Source organism: Hyla sarda, chromosome 1, assembly GCF_029499605.1.
Source record: "Hyla sarda isolate aHylSar1 chromosome 1, aHylSar1.hap1, whole genome shotgun sequence".
Taxonomy (NCBI): Eukaryota; Metazoa; Chordata; class Amphibia; order Anura; family Hylidae; genus Hyla; species Hyla sarda.
Window position 1 is genome coordinate 96,502,864 of NC_079189.1, and position 23,079 is coordinate 96,525,942.

At 43.2% G+C, this 23,079-nt stretch overlaps 1 protein-coding gene across 2 annotated transcripts in view; it reads left to right on the top strand.

Moving 5' to 3' along the window:
• The window catches only part of CEP135 (centrosomal protein 135), an 84,375-nt gene that overhangs the window by 34,319 nt on the left and 26,977 nt on the right, over positions 1 to 23,079 (top strand). For both annotated transcript variants that reach the window (XM_056558368.1, XM_056558373.1), the window contains exons 10-16: positions 6,166 to 6,316; positions 6,616 to 6,839; positions 7,683 to 7,838; positions 11,869 to 12,030; positions 20,098 to 20,175; positions 20,428 to 20,579; positions 22,335 to 22,450. In XM_056558368.1, coding sequence (XP_056414343.1) covers positions 6,166 to 6,316; positions 6,616 to 6,839; positions 7,683 to 7,838; positions 11,869 to 12,030; positions 20,098 to 20,175; positions 20,428 to 20,579; positions 22,335 to 22,450 — 1,039 coding nt within the window. The remainder of the gene's footprint in view (positions 1 to 6,165; positions 6,317 to 6,615; positions 6,840 to 7,682; positions 7,839 to 11,868; positions 12,031 to 20,097; positions 20,176 to 20,427; positions 20,580 to 22,334; positions 22,451 to 23,079) is intronic.

The following is a 23,079-nucleotide window of genomic DNA, read 5'->3' on the forward strand; positions in this document are numbered from 1 at the left end:
CCCAAGTGTAAAGCTTTTCTCCTGCCCATTCTGCACATATTGCCTGACAGTTTACTTTATGGGTAGGGTCAAACCCTGTGCATACGCAGCGTATTTGATGCTGCAAGAAATCTGCCGGGCAGCGGGCAATACGCTGCATATGCACTATGTGCAGACACACAGGGCTTTCCCTGCCGCAGCCCTGCGTGTGCAATAAGGTTCAGAGATGGGCTAAGCGCACAGACGTAACTGTCACGCGGCCCGTCTCCGTACCATATTGCACACACAAGGCTGCGGCAGTAAAAGCCCTGTGTGCAGGGGCGTACCTAGAGCATTTGGCACCCAGAGCGGACCCTTTGTTTACAGTCTTGTCCACAATCTACCATATTGTGCCACAAATTCTATTCGTGCCAAAAATTGTGATGCAGAGTGCCAAAATAAACCTACAAACCCATTAAACTCTGAAAGAGGAATGGACGGCCAGTAAATGGGTGTGTTCTCACAACCCAACCTATTTACTATTTAATCCTGCAAATATATGACTGGAAAGGCTGGTCAGAACTGTGAATCTCCATAATAAAGTGGAATCACACAAGTCTAAAACAACATTCCACACTTATAAAAACCCAATACTCTCAGTAAATCAGGAACAATGTGTAACAGAGCACACTGCAACCAACAGCATCCTGCATATAAGTATCTCTAGAAAGGGTCCTGGATGGAAAGTTGCTAGGTCCTAGCCCAGTGTTTGCCAACCAGAGTTCCTCCAGATGTTACAAAACTACTGTCTGGGCATGCTGGGAGCTGTAGTTTTTCAACTGTCGGCGGTACACTGGTTTGCAGACACTGCACTGATCCCTACTAGATGCTGTCACTCTTTGTTGTTTTTATTTCTATCTGTCTCTGTATTATGTCATATGAAATAAGAGGCATGGGATGGTATCGCAGGTGACTTATGCAGCACCCTCCCAATAGGCATATGTGTGCCAATGAGGAAACCTGACAACAATGTCATCTGTAGTTAGGAAAATTGACAAACCATATGAAGAACCTATGTCAAAGCTTCCCTGTTTCATGTCACATGCCCAGAACAAAACAATAAAAATAACGCCTGCTGTATAAAAGGAAACCCTTCCTATTCTATGCCAGGGTCAGTAACACCTTGTATAGTGCCCAGCTGTGATTTGCTTGAACAGGGTTCACAGAGCCTATGACTGGCAGCGTCACTAGATAATCCTGAGGGCAACACTGACACCAGAGAGATGCCAGGCGTTCATCTCCGGTATAGTTATTAGTGATCACGTATGATATCAGATAACTGCAGCCCCGGTCACTTGATCCCCGCACTGAATATCGAGGCGCTATCACCTACTTATACCGGTATATACATTATGGCGCTTATCAAACTACTTACCGCACGTGACTGTACCTGTAGGCGTGGTGAAGGGGGCAGGAACCGCGGTGCTCGTGTCTTGTGACCGAAAGCAGCCATGGCCGATAGCTCTTTTTAGTGTGGGCTCTGGGCACATAACACAGGGCAGCCTATTGAATAGGATTCTGTATGCGCAGATAGTGGGAATTCACAATGGGAGGACTGGAGGGGTGCCAAAGGGGAACTCCTCCCCCTGCTGCTCTGACTCCACAGATACAGGCACCGGGCGGAAAAGCATCTCCACCTGCTGCTCCAGCAGTTTCAGGACACAGGAACCCGGGTGAACTCTCTCCTTTTTTTTCTGGTTTGGCTGACTTATCTATTGGGTACTTTTCCATGTCCGACCCAAGGACCGAATCTCCCCTCACCCCCCCCCGGACAGACAGTCGCCGCCTTAGTCACATACTATTCTTGTATAGGCTGTATGTCTAAAATGCCAAGTGGTTCGGCTGAGTCCACCTGTTCTGCCTTCTCTGCTTCACGTCCCAGTCCTCCTGTGCCTTCTGCCTAGGATGGCTCCCTGAAACGTGCGGTCCCTGACCCACCTCTGGTTTGGGTGTTGTCTCACTCTTTGATGATCTCTGATCTGACGCAGGTTTCCAGGGAGGTGGCTACTGCCTTAAAGTGGTCCTCCTTGCGCTCTCATTCCCGGGAGGCTCATTCAGCCTCCACTGGCCGGCGCTCCCACAAGCCCCCAAGGATCATTTACTCTGACTCCTCTCCCGAGGGGACGTCTCCCTGCCGCTCTCGCTCCCTCTCCCCATCTGTCAGGTGGCACTCTTGCTCTCCTGGAGGCCGCTCCCGTTCCCCGGCCCGCCGTTCAAGGTTTATTACGCCTGGATCTAGAGCTTCCACTGCCCGTTCCCGGTCTCCTCGGGAACTGGAGGACTCTGACCGCACTCAGAGGCAGAGATGCTGTCATCCATGTCGGACATGGTGGACAGTCTGGTTTCAGCTGTTAGGGACCTTTCACCTCCAGGACCCTGGAACATCGGACCCTGATCCAGAAGTTTCCTTCCGCCGCACTCGTCGCACTCACAAGGTCTTCAGTAGCAGAGTTTGACCTGCTGGACGCAGCTTGGAAGCATCCTGAAAAATGGAGCTCCTCCAGATGATCTGGCTGACCTGGCTCTCCAGATCTCCAACACTGGCTATTATCTGTGCTCTGCGTCTCTTAGAGTCTGCACAATGTGCGGCCTTTGCTTCGGCAATTTAGGTTCTATCCGCCGCTCTATGTGGCTAAAAGCCTGGAATGCCAATGCAGCCTCCAAGAAATCCCTTACAGAGATGCCTTTTGATGGCAGCTGCCTATTTTGTAAACACCTAGATGAAATTATTTCTGAGGCTACGGGCGGTAAGAGCTCTCTGCTCCCTCAGAATAAGGTGCTTCACACAGATTCTCCCCGCAAGTCCTCTTCGTTTCGACCCTTTCGGTCCTTTGCCTCGGCCGCCAGGACAAGCCAGAGGCCTCGCAGTCTTGAAAGGCTCCTTCCTTTTAAAGCGCGTCCCTCCTGGAAGCAGGACGTCCGTTCTGGACGCTTTTCCGCCAAACCAGGTACCCACATACCTACCTCCGCCTCAAGGGGGGCCCCCACCAAGTTGTTTTCTCGGGTGGGTGGTCGCCTGTCCCTCTTTCAGGACGTTTGGTTGGCACAGGTCCTGGATTCGTGGGTTCGGGACGTTGTTTCCGATAGCTACCGAATCGAGTTTGGTTCTTTTCCCGGGATCGTTTTTCCAGTCCCGTCCTTCCTGCTATCCCGCCCTGGCTGCGGCTTTTCAGTCAGCGCTCCACACCCTCCTTGCACAGGGGGTCATTGTGCCAGGTACGCCCCAGGAAATTTTTTGGGGGTTTTATTCAAATCTGTTTCTTCCCTAAAAAGGGAGAACGGTCTGTCCAATTCTCGATTTGAAGCTCCACAATCGCCTGCGGCACTTCCAAATGGAATCGAATTTCTGTCTTTGGTTGACATCCGGGATGCTTACCTCCACATCCCCATTTTTCCGTCCCACCAACGTTTCCTCCGGTTTGCCGTCCCTGCAGGACAGTTTCAGTTTGGGGCTCTGCCCTTCGGTCTGGCCACGGCTCCCAGAGTCTTCACCATGGTCTTATCGGTGACCCTGACCGGTTTCAGCTGGGTGATCAATTGGGAGAAATCCAACCTCTCCCTCTCAGTCTATGTTATTTCTGGAGCTTCGTTTAGATACCGCAAGGGCCCGAGTTCTCCCTTCGGACAAGCATAGTACTCACCTGTCTGGGATTCGAATCTTGCGTTTCCCAGAACCAGTGGCCATCTGTTCTTGCATGGCAGTGCTGGGCAAGATGGTGGCGGCCATGGAAGCCGTTCCCGCTCCCTTTGCCCAGTTCCGGTGTCGCCCTCTCCAGTGGGCCATCCTGTCCCTGTGGGAAAAATCTCTCCTGTCCCTCCACCGCCGGATCCGTCTGACCCTCATCTCGTCGTCTCTCCTTTTGGTGGCTCCACTCTCCTTTCTTCCGGGAGGGATGCTCGTTTCTCCCGCTGTGTTGGCAGGTCTTAACGACCGATGCGAGGCCTGGACGGTTCAGGGCCGTTGGTCTCCCCAGGAAGCCTGTCTCCCCTTCAATGTCTTGGAACTTTGGGTCATATTTCTTTGTCTGTCTTCTCCACTGGGAGGTCATCCGGTTCGAGTTCATACGGACAATGCCACGGCAGTGGCATATATCAATCGCCAGGGTGGCACTCGCAGCCTCTTGGCAATGGCGGAAGTGACAAGGATTCTGGTCTGGGTGGAACGTCAGGTTTCCTCCATCTCGGCAATCCACATTCCGGTGGTGGACAATTGGGAAGCGGACTTTCTGAGTTGCTCCTCACCCGACCCCCTTGAGTGGTCTCTACACCAGGAGGTGTTCACAGCAATTTGCGACCATTGGGGGACCCTGGACGTGGACCTCTTTGCGTCCCGTTTAAACGGCAGATTCCCGAGTTCGTGGCCAAGTGCCACGATTCTCTGGCCGTGGACACGTTGGTCATTCCCTGGGCGCAGTTCGCCCTTTCTTATCTCTTCTCTCCGCTCCACAGGGTTCGTCTCGTGACAGACTTTCCCATGCGGCTTCTGGACCATCCCGACCTTCTCTTTCAAGGTCCTTTCTGCCACCCCAATTCACTGCCGCTGTGTTTGATGGCGTGGTGGTTGAAACCGCGGTGGTGAGGGCTCGAGGTTTCTTTGTTCGGGTTATTCGCACCATGCTTTGGACGCGTAGGCCATCCTCTGCTAAGATTTATCATCGCACCTGGTGTGCCTACTTTCGATGGTGCGAGGCCCGGTCCCATTCTCTGGTTGTTTTTTCCTTTCCAAACCTGATTTCCTTTCTGCAGGCGGGACTGGAAACGCGTCTGGCTCTCAGTTCCCTTAAGGGGCAGGTGTTGGCGCTTTCCATCCTTTTTCAACGCCCCCTGGCATCCTACTCTCATATTCGCACCTTCCTTCAGGGTGTGGCTCATGAGGCTCCTCCATACAGGTCCCGCCCACTCCACCCTGGGACCTGAATCTGGTACTCAGCACCTTACAAGGTGCCCCATTTGAACCCTTCAGGTGCGTCTCTCTCTGCTTTCTTTCTTGGAAGGTGTCCTTTCTCATCGCTGTTACCTCCCTCTGACAGGTGTCTGAATTGGCGGCTCTCTCCTGCCGTCCTCCTTTTCTTAGAAAGGAAAAATCCGCTCACCTCTCCATCTAGGTTTGTAGCTGCTATGATTCCTGATTGTTCCAGGTGCTGCCGAGGCGTTGCTGCCGTAGACACGGTGCGTAATGGGAAAAAGGTTTGCTCACTTGGAACAGTAATCTCTCAGCACTTCCAGACACATCAATGTGTATAAAAACACAAACTTTATTTCATCTTCATTGTTTGTTAGTTGTTGACCTGAGGGTCGGTTTCTTGTCAGTGGGTATGTTAGGTTATTTTTGCCTGGGCCTTACTCGGACCTCTGTTGTGTTCTTTTTTTTTTTCTCGGTTCCCTGCTACTGCTTTGGGACTAAACTGATTAGCTCAGAGTCTAGCGGGGTTTATCCTGCCAGGAGGGGCCGACTTTTTTTTTTGTTAATGCCTAGTGTCAGCCTCCTAGTGGCAGATATTCCATGGTTCCTGTGTCCCCCAATGGATCCTCAGAGAAAGAGATTTTTACAGTAAGTAAAGAAAAATTTACTTTTTCCACCTCCCAACAGATTTCTCGCAGTGTCAAAGGGTATTCCAATATTTCATGATTGTTGGCCTACCCTCAGAATGAAGCAGCAGGGGGTGTCGGGTATCTGCACTCAACTGATAAGATATTGACAGCCAATCCCAAGGTGTCATGTTCACCTTATATCTGGGAATTTTATTTTAAGATTTTATGGGTGGTCTGACTTCTTTTTTGTTTCTTAGAAAAAAGAGGCACCATCGGTGATTCAGTGCGGCAATCCCTTGACTCTTTTTACCCTACACAGTGGTGCTCCCAGCCACCCAGCTTTGCAAAGAACTGTAGCCCACTCTGTAGCCGGGGATCAGCTGTGCAAGAAAAAACTGTGAAAGTGGCTGCAGCGCTTAATCAATGCTGTAGCCGATTCCTTCACGGGAGACCCAGAGCAGTGATTCCCCCCCCCCCCCCCCCCCAACCATAAATTGATGGTTTATCACTCACTCATCTTACTTAAATCCTTACCTCACCATAAACACTGATCTCATCTCTGTGAATGAAAGTTGATTAATAAGCGGAATAAAAATAACTATGTTTCTTTCTTAGGATCTAAGTACTTGTGAATATGAGAAGAATAAACTAGCTGATGAGTTAGAGACAAGAAAGGATGAAAGTCGTAAATTAGAGTCCCTCCTGAACCATGCAGAGAATGAAAAGCAGCGGCTTTCAAGTAAACTTGAAAAGCAGATGGTAACAGGTGATTCTTTTGAGTAACAATGTGTCTCAGCAGCTCTAATGTATCTTCTTAGGTTTTTGTGTTAATGCTTAGAAATATGTTGTCAACAGTTATTTACGCCTGCTCTTCCTTTTATATGTGACTTTGGACACCCTGTAATGTGTCATTTTACTTATAATTAAGACAAACTTTGCTTTTTCTGAGTTCTATGCATTGTCTCCATGAGAACAGGATAGAAAAGATTTAACTAATGTTTGTGTGTAAAAGTAAGCATATTTTGTTTTTTATTTACTTTTTATTTTCTTCCCCTCTGCTTTCAGAAAGGGAAATGGTGCTTGAGATTGAGAGGATGCGGACAAAACATGGCATTTTACGAACTGATCGGTCACCTTCTCGACTAGATTCATTTGTTAAATCCCTGGAAGAAGAAAGAGACCATTATAGAATGGAGGTGGAGAAACTGGAGCGAGCGCTTAATCTGAGATCTAGCAACCGGAGTTATTCTCTGCAGGATGCCAGCAGAACACAGAGTTCTCCAGGAAAGGTGAGTCCCATGCATTACAGTAAATCATATCTTCCAATTTGTACACTCAAATGATTTTTTTTCGTAGTTGACACTATGCAATCTTAAGCATGCTTGGGCATTTAAAATGTTGCTCACATACCTTTTTATATATACATTATACATACACCAGTCCCTTAGGGCCTGACTCTGCACATTATGGTATATGCCAAGGTTTAGATCTGTGTAAGGCATCCATGGACTAACCTAGATAAACATGTCAGCTATGTGAACCGGCTTCCCTCCACACACACATCACATGACCCTAGCATTCACTTAGCAGAAGGGTTACATGACATCTATGGCTGACTTAATAGGAATAATGAATTATAGCAATTATTATTGTTAGTCCAATGACTTCTCTACTGTGTTTGTAATCATAAATACAATTCCATCAAGGTTCCCATTGTTTTAACAATGTGCACATGTGCCGCATGTTAGAAATACAAGGCTATTTCAGATTGTAAACATATACATCTCCTTATGGATCCTTTTTTTTTCTCTGTCAGTGTGTCCATTTTATAAGAATTACAGTGAAACTTCTTTGAGACAACTATCTAAGTTTGCACAAAAAAAGTAATCTAACTGGGAGTGGTCCTCACAAAGAAAGAACGTACAGAATGCAGGTCCCCAGCATTGTATGCATTCTAATTCATGGTCCTACTCCCCAGCATGTCTCCCCGTCTTTTTCCTTATCCATGTCATGGCTCACTATCTGATTCACAGCCCCTTGTAAGACCACCAAACTCAGTCTAGAATAGGAATGTCCTTCTCAAATTGGTGATCTTCTCAACCGGTTTCATTTTGTTGTTTTCTGTTGTTTAGGACTCAGGATCCAATGCACAACTTAGGCGTCTCACCAGGGAAAGAGACGATCTCCAGAACATGTTAGATAGGTTTGAAAAACATATGGTTGAGATCCAGTCCAATGTCAAAGTGCTAACAATGGAGAGAGATAAATTCCGATTACTTTATGAGCAGGTAAGGTTTGAATAAAGTTTTAAAAATAACACTAGTAAAAGCAACAAAAGAATCCCATAAACGTCATATATATTATTGTCACACAGTCTGCATATCTGTCAAAATATGAATTCGTACGACCCAGAGTGGTTTGTTAGTTGGTGGATTTTATTACACTTGCTAAGCTTGAATGAAATTTGTGTAGTTTGGACTATGATTATTTCTCAGTCCACTCTGTTCATGAAAATCCTCTACTGTATAAGAAGCCTTCCAGCTTGTACTGCTTCTTATGATAAACTCTGCAGATATGTTCTCATAATGTACTGCTCTATTCTGGGAAAGTATATTTTAATGACAAATCAGTTTTATCATCCATCCATGTCATTCTTTTTAAAGTACCTATAAAGATTATGCATGTGTGTATCAGGGATGTGGAATTCCTATCGCCCGACGCCCGGGACTAGCAGTTTTGGGCGCCGGGCAGGTGAATTTGTCCGGCCCTTAGCCCGGCTTCGGGCAAGCAGGGCCGGACCTGACAAGTGCGGTGGCGATCTGCAGTCTGTATGGAGCGGGCTGCCGACTCCTGCACGCTCCATACTCTGCTGCCTCCGACAATAAAAAACTGTATCCTCGGAAGCAGAGCAGGGGAGATGAGAAGCTGTGTATGTCTTCTCTCCCCTGCTCTGCAAACGTGCGGGGGGGAGATGAGGGGGCGTGGCTTCTTGCTCCCCGTGCAGACCTGCGTCCTCTGTCTTCACTCCCCCCAGCTGTAGCTTCGGAGAGCTGAGGGGAGGTGGCGCGTCTGCACGGGGAGATGCATGCGGCGCTCTGCAGTATGTATGGAGCGGGCTCCGGATTCCTGCCCGCTCCATACTCTGCAGCCCCCGGCTGTTCTCAGTAGCCGGGGGCCGCCGCTAATAGCCAGCATGCGGCGATCGCCGCAGCTGGCTATTAACCCTTTAGATCGCCGATGTCAAAGCTGACAGCGGCGTCTAAAGGGAGATGTGAATGCTCCCTGGTGGGCTAGTGGGGTGGATCGCCCCCCCGCAGCGCGATCCCAGGGAGGCGATCCACTATGGAGGTAGCCGGAGGGCTTACCTCTGCTTCCTCCTGTCCCGACTCTGTCATTGATAGAGCCAGGCTGGACCAGGCTCTATCAATGGATCACAGAGCTCACAGATTAATAGAGTTCAATAGAACTCTATTCATCTGTCTGAGGAATCTAATGATTCCTCATAAGTCTAATAAAGTGTAAAAAATAAAATAAAAAAGTTTTAATAAAAGTTTGAAAGACACATTAACCTAGTGGTCTTCAAACTGTGCCCCTCCAGATGTTACAAAACTACAATTCCCAGCATGCAAGGACAGCCGTTGGCTGTCCGGGCATGCTGGGAGTTGTAGTTTTGCAACATCTGGAGGGCCACAGTTTGAAGACCGCTGCATTTACCCCTTCCATGTTAAAAGTTCAAATCACCCCCTTTTCCTATATAAAAACATGCAAACATAATAAAAATAAACCTATTCGTTATCGCTTCGTGCGTAATTGTACAACCTATTAAAATATAACATCATGTATCCCGTACGGTAAATGTAAAATAAATATCAAACCACAGGTTAGCAATTTTTATAATATCCCATAAAAAAAAGTTAAAAAGCGATTAAAAAGTCAGATCAATGCCAAAATGGTACCGATACAAAAAACAGATTATGGCGCAAAACATGAGCCCTCATACAGCCTGGTATGCGGAAAAAAAAATAAAGCTACAGGGGTTAAAAAATGGCAATTAAAAAAATTAGAAAACGTTCAGAATTAGTAAAACATGACGTAAACGATACAAATCTTGTATCGCTGTGATCAGGCGCCTAAAGTATAAAACTAACATGTTACCTCAACCACAAGGTAAATGGCGCAGAAAAGAAAACCACCAAATCTGCAAAATTATCTTTTACTATTTCAATTTCACTTCGCCAAATATATATATATTTTTTGGTTCAGAAAATGTTATTGAAAAATTAAAAGGTATCCTTATAGTAGGTAGTTATGGGTATTATAGGGCGAGGAGGAAAAAATTAGAGCGTAAAAGCGAAAATTGGCCGGACAAGTGGATCGTCATGAGGGACAAGTAGATTTTGCTCCATTTTAGTCCCGTGGACAAGTATTTTTATAAAATTTCCACACCCCTGGTGTATGCAGATGTGTTGCAGTTATGTGAGTTTTTATGCATGTAGAAGTGGATACCAAGACAATTATTCACTGAAATGAATGGGGCAAGGTGTTCATATGAGCACTGTTGCTATTTATTCATGCTTAAAGGAGTACTCTAGTGCAGAGTATTCCTGCCCGGGCTGCAAAATAAATGAAAATGAACCATCACTCACCTCCCTGTGTTCCCGCGGAGAGCCTCTACAGCTGATCGGTCTTCCGGTCCATCTCCTTCATACTTCCGGGTGTAACGAAGCGTCACATGGCGCTCAGCCTATCGCCGGCCACCGCGATGTTCTGCCTCGGCCGGCGATAGGCTGAGCGCCATGTGATGCTTGTTACACCCGGAAGTATGAAGGAGATGGACCGGAGGACCGATAAGCTGTAGAGGCGCTCCGCGGGAACCCAGGGAGGTGAGTGATGGTTCATTTTCATTTATTTTGCAGCCCGGGCAGGACGGAGCAGGAATACTCTGCACTAGAGTACTCCTTTAAATGATCCTCAGAGAGACGGGCTTAGCTTAGGACTCTCTATGGACCCATACACCACTGTGCTCTTTCTGAGGAAAGCCCAGCAAAACCGATCCCAGTTTAAGAGACACAGTACTCAGCTTAGTACTTTTGCTCCTTTTTTGGCATTCAGTAAGGATCTTATATTACATATCTATACAGGTATACTTAAAATTTACCTGTCACTTTTAAAATCATTTGACATATTGTAGAGAACTATGAAAATTTTTGATTGGTCAGGGTCTGGGTTACATGCACAGAGCTAAGAGAGATTGTGCTTTCATATTGTAGAATATGTCACAAAAAAACGATCTCTGAATCAGAATGAAAGGTAAAAGCATCCCAGAGTTATTAATGCTTAAATGTGACTGGTCAGATGTGCAAAAACCGCTCTGGTCCTACAGTGAAAATTGGCCTGGTCCTTAAGGGGTTAAGGGTAGGGTCTCACGTGCCGTATGTTACTGCATACTTTCCTACCCATCGAAGTCAACGTGTAATCAGCTGAAGAAAACATGTAGCAAAATATGGCACATGTGACCCTACCCTATTAGTCAAAAGTAGTTTTTTTTATGCAACAGTGCCTATTTAAGTTAGTTGCGCAACAATATTGTTTTGAGGTTACCATGTTATAAGTATTAAAGTGAAAGCTAGTTCACCCGCACTAAACCCAATATATTCGGTTACAGTGCAGGTGAACAGCTTTAAAATGAAGTGTTGCTTATAATTATCAGTGAAGTATTTCCTGACTTCTGGCCTTTTATAGCTTTATTCCTATAACGTAGCTCTGTGCAATGGAGGAGGGTGCCCACTCGCCTAGCTTCCCTGACTTTTCCATAGTACCCGTACGGCCCGCTCCAGACATGAAGATGCAAATGGATGATGGTGAGGAAGCTGGTGTCAGGCGCCACTGCCTCGCTACACTCAGAAAGCAGTGATGTCTGCATTCTGCTCAGAGAGCTTTCACACCCACTAGCATCAATTTGCATATTGATAAAGGGGGCTAGCTGAGCAGGTAATATGGAGGCGGCAGGGGAGCTTACTGTGCTTTCTCCCAGTCTCCATTGCTCTGCGCATTAGGGATAAAGGTATAAACTGCCAGAAGTCCGAAAATACTACAATGATGGTTATTCGTAACACTACTTTTTAAAGCTGTTCACCTGAGCTATAACCCAATATATTGGGTTTAGTGTGGGGGGGAACAAGCTTTCAGTTTCTCTGCAAGAAGAGCTTATCTACATGGTTATTTGCCAGCTACTATTCCTATGGAGATCTTTTAAATACATGAGTTTAATTTTTTTAATATTCCAGTATAAAATATTTGTAATTTGTTCATTTTCAGGCCCAGAATGAGCTGACGTTGACTAAACAAGACTTGTCTCCTTTCCGCAAAAGTGCTCAATCAGGCAGCGAATTGCGCCATCTTGTGGAAGAAAGAGATCTAGTCCAGTCAGACTTAAGACAAATTCAGGATGAGAATGAGGGACTCAGAGACAAAATGAAGGTTAGGATGTTTTTTGTATGTTTCCATTATGGTCTTATCTTATGTTAAGATGGATGAGGGTGATGTAGCATAGAAGCACTATAATCACTTAAGTTCCAAGTTATATTACTTAAGCATATATTAATACTGTATATAAATAGTAGATGAAATACTAGCCTACATACCTGTTTTCTATATAACACATGATAAACCTCATTATTTATAAACCACATTTTCTTTTTCTTACTTTCATGAAATTCACAATGAAATGTAAATCCAGTATACTTTGTAGTGGCACAGTAAGAATATTGGTGGAGATACCGTATTTATCGGTGTATAACACGCTAAATGTTTTTGCCTAAAGTCTATGTGCGTGTTATATGCCGATAAGCTGCAGCAGTTCAATGATTTAAAGCGGGCGCTTTAAATCTATCAACTGCAGTGGCTTTTGCAGTTCCAGAGACCTGCCATCGCTGCCCGCTTCTCTGCCCCTGCCTATCCTGGGGTCCACAGACCGCCGCCGCCACTGCCCCATTGCCTCCCCCATCCCCGGTTTTATAATTACCTGTTCCTGGGGTCCGCGCTGCGTCTGGCTCCGACGGTCTCCTGCGTTGTTGCTATGCACGGCGCAATGACGAGTGACGTCTTCAACGCAACGTCACCGTCAGTGGCCCGGCTCATAGTGACAGCTAAGGACGCCTCCGGAGCCAGAAGCAGCGTGGACCCTGGGAACAGGTAATTATAAAATCGGGGATGGGGGAGGTAATGGGGCGGCGGCAGTCTCTGGATAGCTAGGGGTAGAGAAGCGGCGGCCGCAGGACTCTAGACCCCAGGAAAGGCAGGGGGAGAGAAGCGGGCAGCGACCGCGATCTCTGACCCCGCAAAAGCCGGCGCTTCTGCGGGGTCAGAAACAGTCTATCAGGGTATACATATGCACACACACGTACACACACGCACCCTCCTTTTACCAAGGATATTTGGGTAAAAAACTTTTTTTGCCCAAATATGCTTGGAAAAATTAGGGTGCGTGTTATAGGCCGGTGCGTGGTATACCCCAATAAATATGGTATATCAAAACCTGTGTAGAGGTAGAGCGGTGACACTGCCCATAGCAACCAATTAGATTTCTTCTTTCATTTTTAAAATTGCCTCTGAAAAATGAAAGCTGGAATCTGGTTGCTATGGATAACTGCAGTGCTCTACCTCTACACAGGTTTTGATAAATCTCCTCTATAAACGTATCCATCTAGAATTTAACTGCATATACATCTCTTAAAAGAGTAGCAGCCAATATACATGTATTTTGGGAATCCAACACTTTATCTGATTTGTCAGTGCACTCAGTATTGGCCAAAAGTCCTGTTGTTATCATGTAAATTCTCATCTCCCCTGCTCCGCACCACTACCCTTTCTGACAACAGGCAACTCTGACAACACTTCAACATCCACGTAGTATCAGGTTTTTCTTTTTATTTATTTATTTTACTCAATATTCAAGCTAGCTAATAAAATGACAGCCTGACAATGATATGCACCTAAGCCAGTTTTTCCCAACCAGAGTGCCTCTAGCTGTTACAAAACTACAACTCCTAGCATGCTGGTAGTTGTAGTTTTGCAACAACTGGAGGCACCCTGGTTGGGAAACACTGGCCTAGGCTATGTGCAGGCATCCATTAGACATTACTAGACAGTGCTGTGCATGTATTATATAGTTCACATACACTGCACCTGCTATGTGGATCTGTGCCAAAGCAATACTAAGGGAGGGAGACACTTTGTAAGCTTTACATAGTGGAGAGATCTAGATTGAGTGGCACTGAGGTAGAGAATGTGCTATACAATATAATTGAAGATTTTCCTACCCTTGGTGACGGAAAATATAGATTCTATGAAAGACAGGAGGCGAACATTGCTATAACTTCTTTTACTGTGTTCCAAATAGCAGCAAAGTTATTTAAATATAATACTGATAAAATATATATACAATATATATACAGAAAAAACTTGAAATGCATATAGGTACAACCAAGAATGCTATCTAGTGCTCAACCAATCGGAGCGTAGTCCTGGTATGCTTCCTCTTCTTTGATGCCATGTAAGAGGTTTAAATACTGTATGAAAGAAAGTCTTAAAACAAGTGTAAAGTAGACATCATGGTCCAAAAACAGCAACAGGAAAAATTGAAAGGGTTCCAACGGGAATTCATCAGGATGAAGAAATTCTGGTAGATGGATGTAGAAGATATTTCCATCTTGAGGGTAGGAAACTAGGTCAGAAGAATAAACTTGAGAAGGGTGTGGTAGCCACCGAAGTCAATAAGCTGTAAAGAGAAAAAATATACATATAATAGAAGGGATGGGTTAAGGAAGGGATAATGTTCGCCTCCTGTCTTTCACAAAATCTATATTTTCCGTCACCAAGGGTAGGAAAATCTTCAATTTCATATCAGACAGGAGGCTCACATTGTTAGTTTAAAGCTTTAACCAAAACAATAATAATATACAATATAAATTAAAGGAAAATATATGTTAAGTGATAGATAAAGAAACATGAGATTCAGGTCGGAAATAAAATGTCCTAAAAGTAGACTCTGAAGACTAGTTGGCAGCTTTAAGTAAGGCTGGGTTCACATCACGTTTTTGCCATACTGTTTTCAATCCGTTTTTCTAAAGAAAACCGTATGGCAAAAAAAAAGGATGGAACAGTATGGGAAAAAGTAAACCGTATGCGTTTTTAAACTGTATACGATTTTTAAAAGTGCATACAGTTCCGTCCGTTTTTATATAATAAAAAAACTTACGTTTTTGATAATTTTGTCCATTTTTAATGGGAGGGGTGTTGGGTGGGGACTTTAGGATGCAAATGCGCATGTGCAAAGTAAAAACCGTATACGGTTTCCCGCATGGAACTGTATACATGTGCGTTTCCCATTGACGTCCATGTTAAAAAAAACATTTGCGGTTGCAGTACGGTTTTTAAACCGGAGACAAAAACGTGGTCAACCACGGTTTTGACCTGATATCAATTAAGCAATTAGAGGAAGTTGGTTGGATAGTAGAAGGGGATGAGGATTCCCGGAAGGATCTAGAAGGAGAAATGGATGATTCGGGATGATCCTCGGAATGTCGATTAGCATCCCTAGAATCTGGGGTAACCAAGATTGTGTTGGCCACCAAGGGGGGGATCAACACAATGGTTGCTTTTTGATATAATACCTGAAGGAGGACTCTCGGAATGAGATTGAAGGGAGGAAAAGCGTAAAGAAGGGAATCTACTCCCAAGGCATCTGAATCTGGTCGCCAACTGAAGAAGAATGGAAGTTGAGGGTTGAGGCAAGATGCAAATAGGTCCAAGTGAAGAGGACCCCAAAGATGATTGATCTGGAGAAAGATCTCGGGATCCAGTCTCCAATCGCTGTAATCGGTCAGATAACAGGAGTTCCAATCTGCCACCGTATTTGAAAGACCAGGTAGGTATTCTGCTTTTAAGACAATATTCCTGTCTAGGCAAAAGGGCCAAAGGTCTTTGGTCAAGTTGGCTAATATTTCTGAAGTTGTGCCACCTAGGTGGTTGATATATTGAACCGCGGAAATATTGTCCATCCGAAGGACACAACTATTGGATCTGTGTTTGACGAAACTTCTTAAGGCAAAAAAGCCTGCCAAAAGCTCCAGACAATTGATATGAAGGAGTTCTTCCGAAGGAGACAATTTTCCTCCTGTTGATAGGGGACCGCAACGAGCACCCCAGCCTTTGAGACTCGCATCTGACTCTAAAATAAGATCCGGATTGGAGTGGAAAATCGTTTTTCCATTCCATTCCTGAATATGACGAAGGCACCAAAGAAGTTCTTCTTTGGCGTCGGAAGAAAGAGAAATTTCGTCGGAATATCCCCAGCCCTCTCTGATGTTGGATCTTGAGTCGTTGAAGGGCTCTGAAATGAAGAGGGCCGGGAAAATGATTGATTTGAGGCGGCTAGAAGACCCACAATGCGAGCAATTGCCCGAAGAGTTATTAATTCTTTGAGGAGAGATCGAATCTCCTTTCTGATGACTTTCAGTTTCTTGAGAGGAAGAATCAATAGGGCTGTATGGGTGTTCACCAAAAAACCCAAAAATTCCACTTCTTGAGTAGGAATAAATACAGACTTGTCTCGATTTATGAGAAAACCTAGATAGGTCAAAAGATGTAAAGTCCACTCAATATGAAGTTTTGCGAGGGAGATAGACGGAGCCATACTTAAAATATCGTCCAAGTAGATAATTAGGTGTACGTCACGGGAGCAAAGGGCAGCTATGAGGGGCGGACGAGAGGCTGAAAGGGAGACAAGTAAATTGCCATTTTTTGATTGTTCCAAATGAATTGGAGAAAAGGTTGAAAAGAAGGGTGAATTGGAACTGTGAGGTACTCATCTTTTAGATCAATTTTTGTTAACCAATCTCCTTGAAGGAATAGATCTCTCAGAAGATGGATACCCTACATCTTGAAATGTTGGTATCTCACAAAGTTGTTTAAGATCTTAAGATTTATGACAGGCCTGTGACCACCGTCTTTCTTTTTTTACTAAGAAAAGATTACTAATGAACCCGGGAGAGTTTAAAGGGATTGGAAGTATAGCGTTTTTGGAGTGCAGGTCTGCAATTTCTTTCTCTATTAATATTTAATCGGCAATTAAAAAACAAATGGGATGAGGGAGATAAGTTTGAATCAGTTTTGAGACAAATTCTATGTGGGAACCCAATACAGTATTTAGGATCCAGGTGTCGGAAGATATCAGACTCCAGTTTTGGAAAAAATGTATGAGTCTTCCGCCCACTGGAATGTGGGAAAAAAACTGAAGAGAGAGACTTACCTGGGGGAGGTCTGGAGTGGAATGAGGGACGCTGTCCTCTTGACCTCCTGGGAAGACCTCTGTATGGGAAGAACGGACAGGGTTGTGAGGATGGGAAGGAAAAGGAAGAAGGAGCCTCTAGGTTGAGGTATGAAATGGGGACCTCTGCTGGGAAAGTGGCTCCAACCTTTCCCAGCTCTCCCAAAAACTCTGCTTAGGAAGACTCATAACTGAGGCTTGAGCCTTATCTAGTGTGGAGAAAAGGCCCACATATTTGTTTATCTCCTTGATGAAATTATCACCGAATAGGAGGCCATCTGTTGAGGAGGACAAATCAGAAGAAGTCAAATTGGAAAGCTGAGGGTCCAGCTTCATAAGCACGACACAGCGCCGTTCTGTGCATATTGCGGAATTTGTATTGCCAAATATACACATGGCCCTTTGGGCCCAACCCCTCAAGATGTTGACATCTATCGGATTGCCAGTGGTGGTAGACTCTTCGGATAAGTCCAGTATTTTTGTTAAAGGACCTAGAATATCCAGGAACTTGTCCTGGCAATTTTTTAGAGAGCGATCAATGCCCCTTTTTGGTATTTTTCTTGATTTTTGCAGGAATTTGATCATCACCGGGTCTATTTCGGGTGTTTGAGTTGCATTAAGAGGAAGTGAAGGTCGAGGGCATTCAGCCCTGAGCTTACTTCTATCCTTCTTATCCAGTCCCTTTTTCATCCACAGTGATAAAGTTTGGGCCACCTGTGGGTTAGGTACCCATTCCCCAGAGCGGGGATGTTAAAAGGGGTACTCCGGCACTAAGACATCTTATCCCCTATCCAAAGGATAGAGGATAAGATGCCTGATCGCGGGGGTCCCGCCGCTGGAGACCCCCTTGCACGCAGCACCCCGTTAGAATCAGTCCCCGGAATGTGTTCGCTCTGGGTCTGATTACTGGCGATTACGGGGACGGAGCATTGTGACGTCACGGCCCTGTCCCCTTGTGATGTCATGCTCCGCCCCCTCAATGCAAGCCTATGGGAGGGGGCGTGACAGTAAGATCACGGGGGTTCTTGTTCTTCGTGATCTTGCTGTCTAGGCTTGCATTGAGGGGGTGGATCGTGACGTCACACGGGGGCGGAGCCGTGACGTCACAATGCTCCGTCCCCATGATCGCCAGTAATCAGGCCCGGAGCGAACACACGACGGGACCCCCGCGATCAGGCATCTTATCCCCTATCCTTTGAATAAGGGATAAGATGTCTTAGCGCCGGAGTACCCCTTTAATGTGCAACGGGTCGAAAAAAGGTACCTCCGCACTTTCATATAAGGTAGAATCATTTGGAGAAGAATCCTCAATATCATAATCACTTCCCTCTGTATCCTCAGGATGATAAGAGGGGTCATCTGTATCTGAATAAACAGATTCCTCAGAAGAGGAGTTATCATGCACAGGTTCTTCACTGTGTAAGGTCTTTTTTTGCCCTTTTACTATGTACTTCCTCAAGGGCTGAGGTTTGAGAGTGCGACATATGGGCACTTGCAGAAAGACTGCACGCTGGGCGTGAGTCTGCATCAATATCCCGATTTTCCCTGGGAATAGGGTTTATATTGCCAACCAAAGATTGAATATTATTTGTGGAATGTCTTTTTAAAGACTTTTTGAATGTTTGAGGGACTGTGCGGAGACCTGAGCAGAGGTCTGGGTCATCACCATGGTGACCAATTTGGCAATTTGATCATGTACAGAAGCCATAGCATCATTAACAGCTACTCGTACAGACCGAGACACAGATTGGTTCACAATGGCCTGAATCTGGTCACCAGATACATATTCCACATCATTCAGTGATTGAAGATATTATAAATAGGCATTGAAAATGTTGTAGATAGATAAAGAAAAATGTATATGTAAATAAATTAATTAAAAGTGTGTGTATATATATGTGTGTGTGTGTGTATATGTGTGTGTGTATATATATATATATATATATATATATATATATATATATATATATATATATAATTATGTATTATGTGTGTATATATAATTATGTATTATGTGTGTATATATAATTATGTATTAATATATTGTAAATAAATATTGTAAATACATTTAAAAATAATTAATAATAGATATAATAGGATAAAATATATTATAATAAAGGGGTAAAATGATGGAGGACAGGAGACTCAATAAGGGAGATAGGGCAGAGGTAACCTGTGAAGAAAAAATAAATGTGTTGTAATATATAAAACAGCCAGAAGGGGGCAGTATATGACTAGGAATAAAAAAAACGCACCAGTAATCACAAGGGAACCGGAGCTCATTGAAAATAGCCCAAGGCAATGTAATAAAGAAGGGTCGGAGCAGTGAGCTGAAGCAGCTATGAAGAGACAATCCAAACGCAGTGTGAGGAGAAGAAAGGCGGGAACGGCTCGCGCTGATAACCAACGGGCCAAGATCACGCAAGAGTACTGAAGACAAGCAGGTGAACTAAGGTAAGCGGCGGTGAAGGGAAATAAAAGTGCGTCACTAGTAAATGGCAGTTGGGGGGAAAATGGCAGCTAAGGAAAGGCACGGAAACAAGGGGAATGATGAATGAGGAAATATATATATATATATATATATATATATATATATATATATATATATATATATAGAAAACAAGGAAAAGGTTGAAAATATGTAAATAATAAGGAATTGATTAAGAACAGTAACATTAAAGAAAAAAAAGGGGGGATAATACAATAAAATAAATGAATAATAAACAAGAAGAAGACAAAATAGATAATATTATGATAATATAAGAAAAATTTATGGAAAAAAAAAGTATTTATTAGGAAAAATATTTGATGGGAAAAATTTCAGGAGAGCTAGACTTATCTTGTTAACAGCTGGAACAGCAGCAAAGAGGAAGCATACCAGGAAGTGTCATCTGATATTACCTGGACTATGCTCCAATTGGTTGAGCACTAGATAGCATTCTTGGTTGTACTATATGCATTTCAAGTTTTTTCTGTATATATATTTTATCAGTATTATATTTAAATAACTTTGCTGCTATTTGTAACTCAGTAAAAGAAGTTATAGCAATGTGAGCCTCCTGTCTGATATGAAATCAGAATTGTAGTTTTCAGTTTCTGCTTCAACTGAACCGTGACATTTATGATGTTTGACAAAATGCTTTATTTTGGAAATCAATTTTAAGTATTGTTTCTTGGACAGTTTTATGCACAGTTGATTTTACAATTTTGGTTTACAGGTTCAGCAGGAAGTTTTCACCTCAGAGAGGTTTACGCTGGCCCAAAAGACTACTGACTTAGAAAGCACAATACATATGGTAAGTCATTTTTTCCATTAGAATTATGAGGGGTTACTTGCTAGTTCTTGTGTCAAGCACCTGGAGGTATAAATCTGGCCTGTGTTTTTTAAATGGGAAATTCTTACCCAATAACATAATAGGATCTAAAGAGCTTAATAAAGACAAAGTAAAGTGAACGAAGAATCCCTGGCTTGTATTGGACAGAACCTCTCACACTATTCATCTTGTGTCATTTGTGACTTGAATTCTGTTTTTCATTTTGATTTGTAGCTGGAAACAGAACGGTTGGAATTAAAAAGCTCCATATCTGAGCTGAAGGAGAAGATATCATCTTTAGATAACATAAACCGATCACAATCCATTACATTGGCCCAGACACAGGAAGATTCTTCACAGTATAAAGCTGAATTAATTTCTGTAAGGTTAGTCTGGATGACCACTACATTTAGTGTTTTATGTATTTTTTCAATAATTAAAGTATGAATTGGTTGGAAAAGATCTATCAAAAGAAAAAGCGGAGTATTTGCCCATAGCAGCCAGTCTGGTTGCTGCTTTTGCACGCTCATTTTCTTTTCAGTTATGTACACAGCTTGTACTTGGAGAAAGTAGAAATCCGTGCATTTAAAATGTTTTATGCACTGTTGCAGAAATGTTTACTTCTTCAGTGCCTTGTGTGTATATGTGTGTGTGTGTGTGTGTGTATATATATATATATATATATATATATATATATATATATATATATATATATATATATATATATATATATATATATAATATATATACAAGTCTATATATATACAAGTCTAATATTCCAGCTTTTGTATATGCCTCCTTTTGACTTTACTTACTGTGTAAAAGTAAAAAAGTTACACAACGCTGTAAAATCTAAGTGCACAGGGTTTGTTTGTTTGTTTGTTTGTTAGCTATAGTATAGGTTAGGTCATAACAAGTCTATGTGCAAAGTTTTTTTTTTTTTTTTATGCTTTGGATACTTTCTTAGAGGGTGTATAGGTCGGTAAATGGATATACATGCATATAGGGTTTTCCTCCCAAATGTTCCCACACTAGACAACAAACATCCATGTGTTCTCAGTAGTGAAAGGGTAATAAGCCGCTGGGAGTGGCTTCTTTCCTGTGACAGTAAAAGGCATGTTTATATCGAAGATTCACAATTCTTTATTCAACATCTGTCATTGGGTCCTTGTCAGGACATCCAGGTAAACATTATGGAGGAGATTTAACAAGCTCCGTAGTAGATTTTTTTTGCGTTAAAAAAAGTCGCACGTACTTGCGCTCGTGTGACTTTTCTATACATGCTGCGACTTTTTGAATTTTGCTTACTCCAAAGCACATTTCTGAAATCTGCTCACGTAGTAACTTTGTAGTAGTCAAGTATTTATCAAATGTGATAGTTGCTATTTATGAAGAAAAAAAGTTGCATCTCCATTTAAAAGCCGCATATGTATTCAAGGTCCAACCTGGCTTACAGAAAGTGCATACGTCCGCAGAAAAGGACATTAACATCCACTTTAACTACTGTTCTTGTTCTGCATCATGAAACCAAGCTACTACATTAATGTTATTGTTAATTAGCCATGTACCGAGCCGTGTTTTTTTTTTTTTTGTGGCTTCACTATTCTTTATGTGCCTGTTGGTGCTGCGCTGTCTTCCTTCCTGACGTAAACTCTGGCCTCAGCTCAGCGACACAAGACTCCACCCACCAACGTCACAAAATGCGGGCTCAAAATTAAACAAAAAATATTTTTTTTATATTAATTTTTGAGGATGGTGGATGGTTTGTTGCGTGATAGTTGGAGTGCAGAAATTTAGTGGCAGACAGGCCAGTCAGGGTGTCACCTGATGCAGTACGCCCCCCCTCCCCACCACTCTCTAGCATCACTACTGGTAATAAAGGGTAGATAAAGAACTTCGGCTATTAACATAAGGGAAACATTTAGTGCTTTTAAAAATGCTTTTGTATGCGGTTTGCTTACGTGTGATTTATTTATCAACGTCTTGCGACTATTTGATAAGTAGGTCGCATGTAAGCAAAAGTAAGTTAAGAAAAAATTGTCATATAAAAGCCATCCGTTAGAAAAGAATGTTAAATCTCCTTCCTAATGTTTATGGGTACCCTCAGACCCTCTTAAAATGTTGTGTTATTTGTGATACAGGTTATTGAATGAGCAACTTCAGAAGTCTATGGAAGAACTCCAGCATCGTCTTATTGTAAAATCCAATGAGATACAGTTATCACAGGAAGAGATAGGGACTTTGGAAGAAAGAATAGGTAAGTTGTATACAGATATGAGATTTTACCCTTTTACAAATATTATCTAATATTACATAATTGTCATACTGTCTTATGATCTTTAATGCGTTACTGTCGTTGGAAACATCTTTTTTCCATGTAATACTTCCTTAAAAACTAAGCATTTTTCTAATATATTTCATTAAAAATTAGATTGCTAAAGATTTGAAAAATGGTTTTAATAAAATGGCCACAAGGGTCTTGAATTTCAAGCCATCAAAAAAGGACCTTTCTGTGAGGGGAGGGGGAGGGAAGTGTGGTTATAGCCATGCTGTGCCTCAGAGCAGTGTATAATACAACTTTCATTCTTATTTATATGCAAAATGGTTTCTCTTTGGTCATTTTATGAACTTATTTCTTGTGTATTTTGCACCATATACATTCAACATGGCTGCTTTAGGGTTATAAAAAGCATGCATTTTGGTCACAAAGCTGCGAAAATTTCAAAATGTTAATTTTTTTTTTTCCACAAAATGCAGATTTTTCTTCTGTACTTGCACCATTTAGTTTCACATGGTTGCATTAGGGTTATATAAAGCATGCACTTTAGGTAGAAAGCTTTGGAAATGCTAAACAATTTGTGCAGACCTCATGACAGGTAGAGGGGA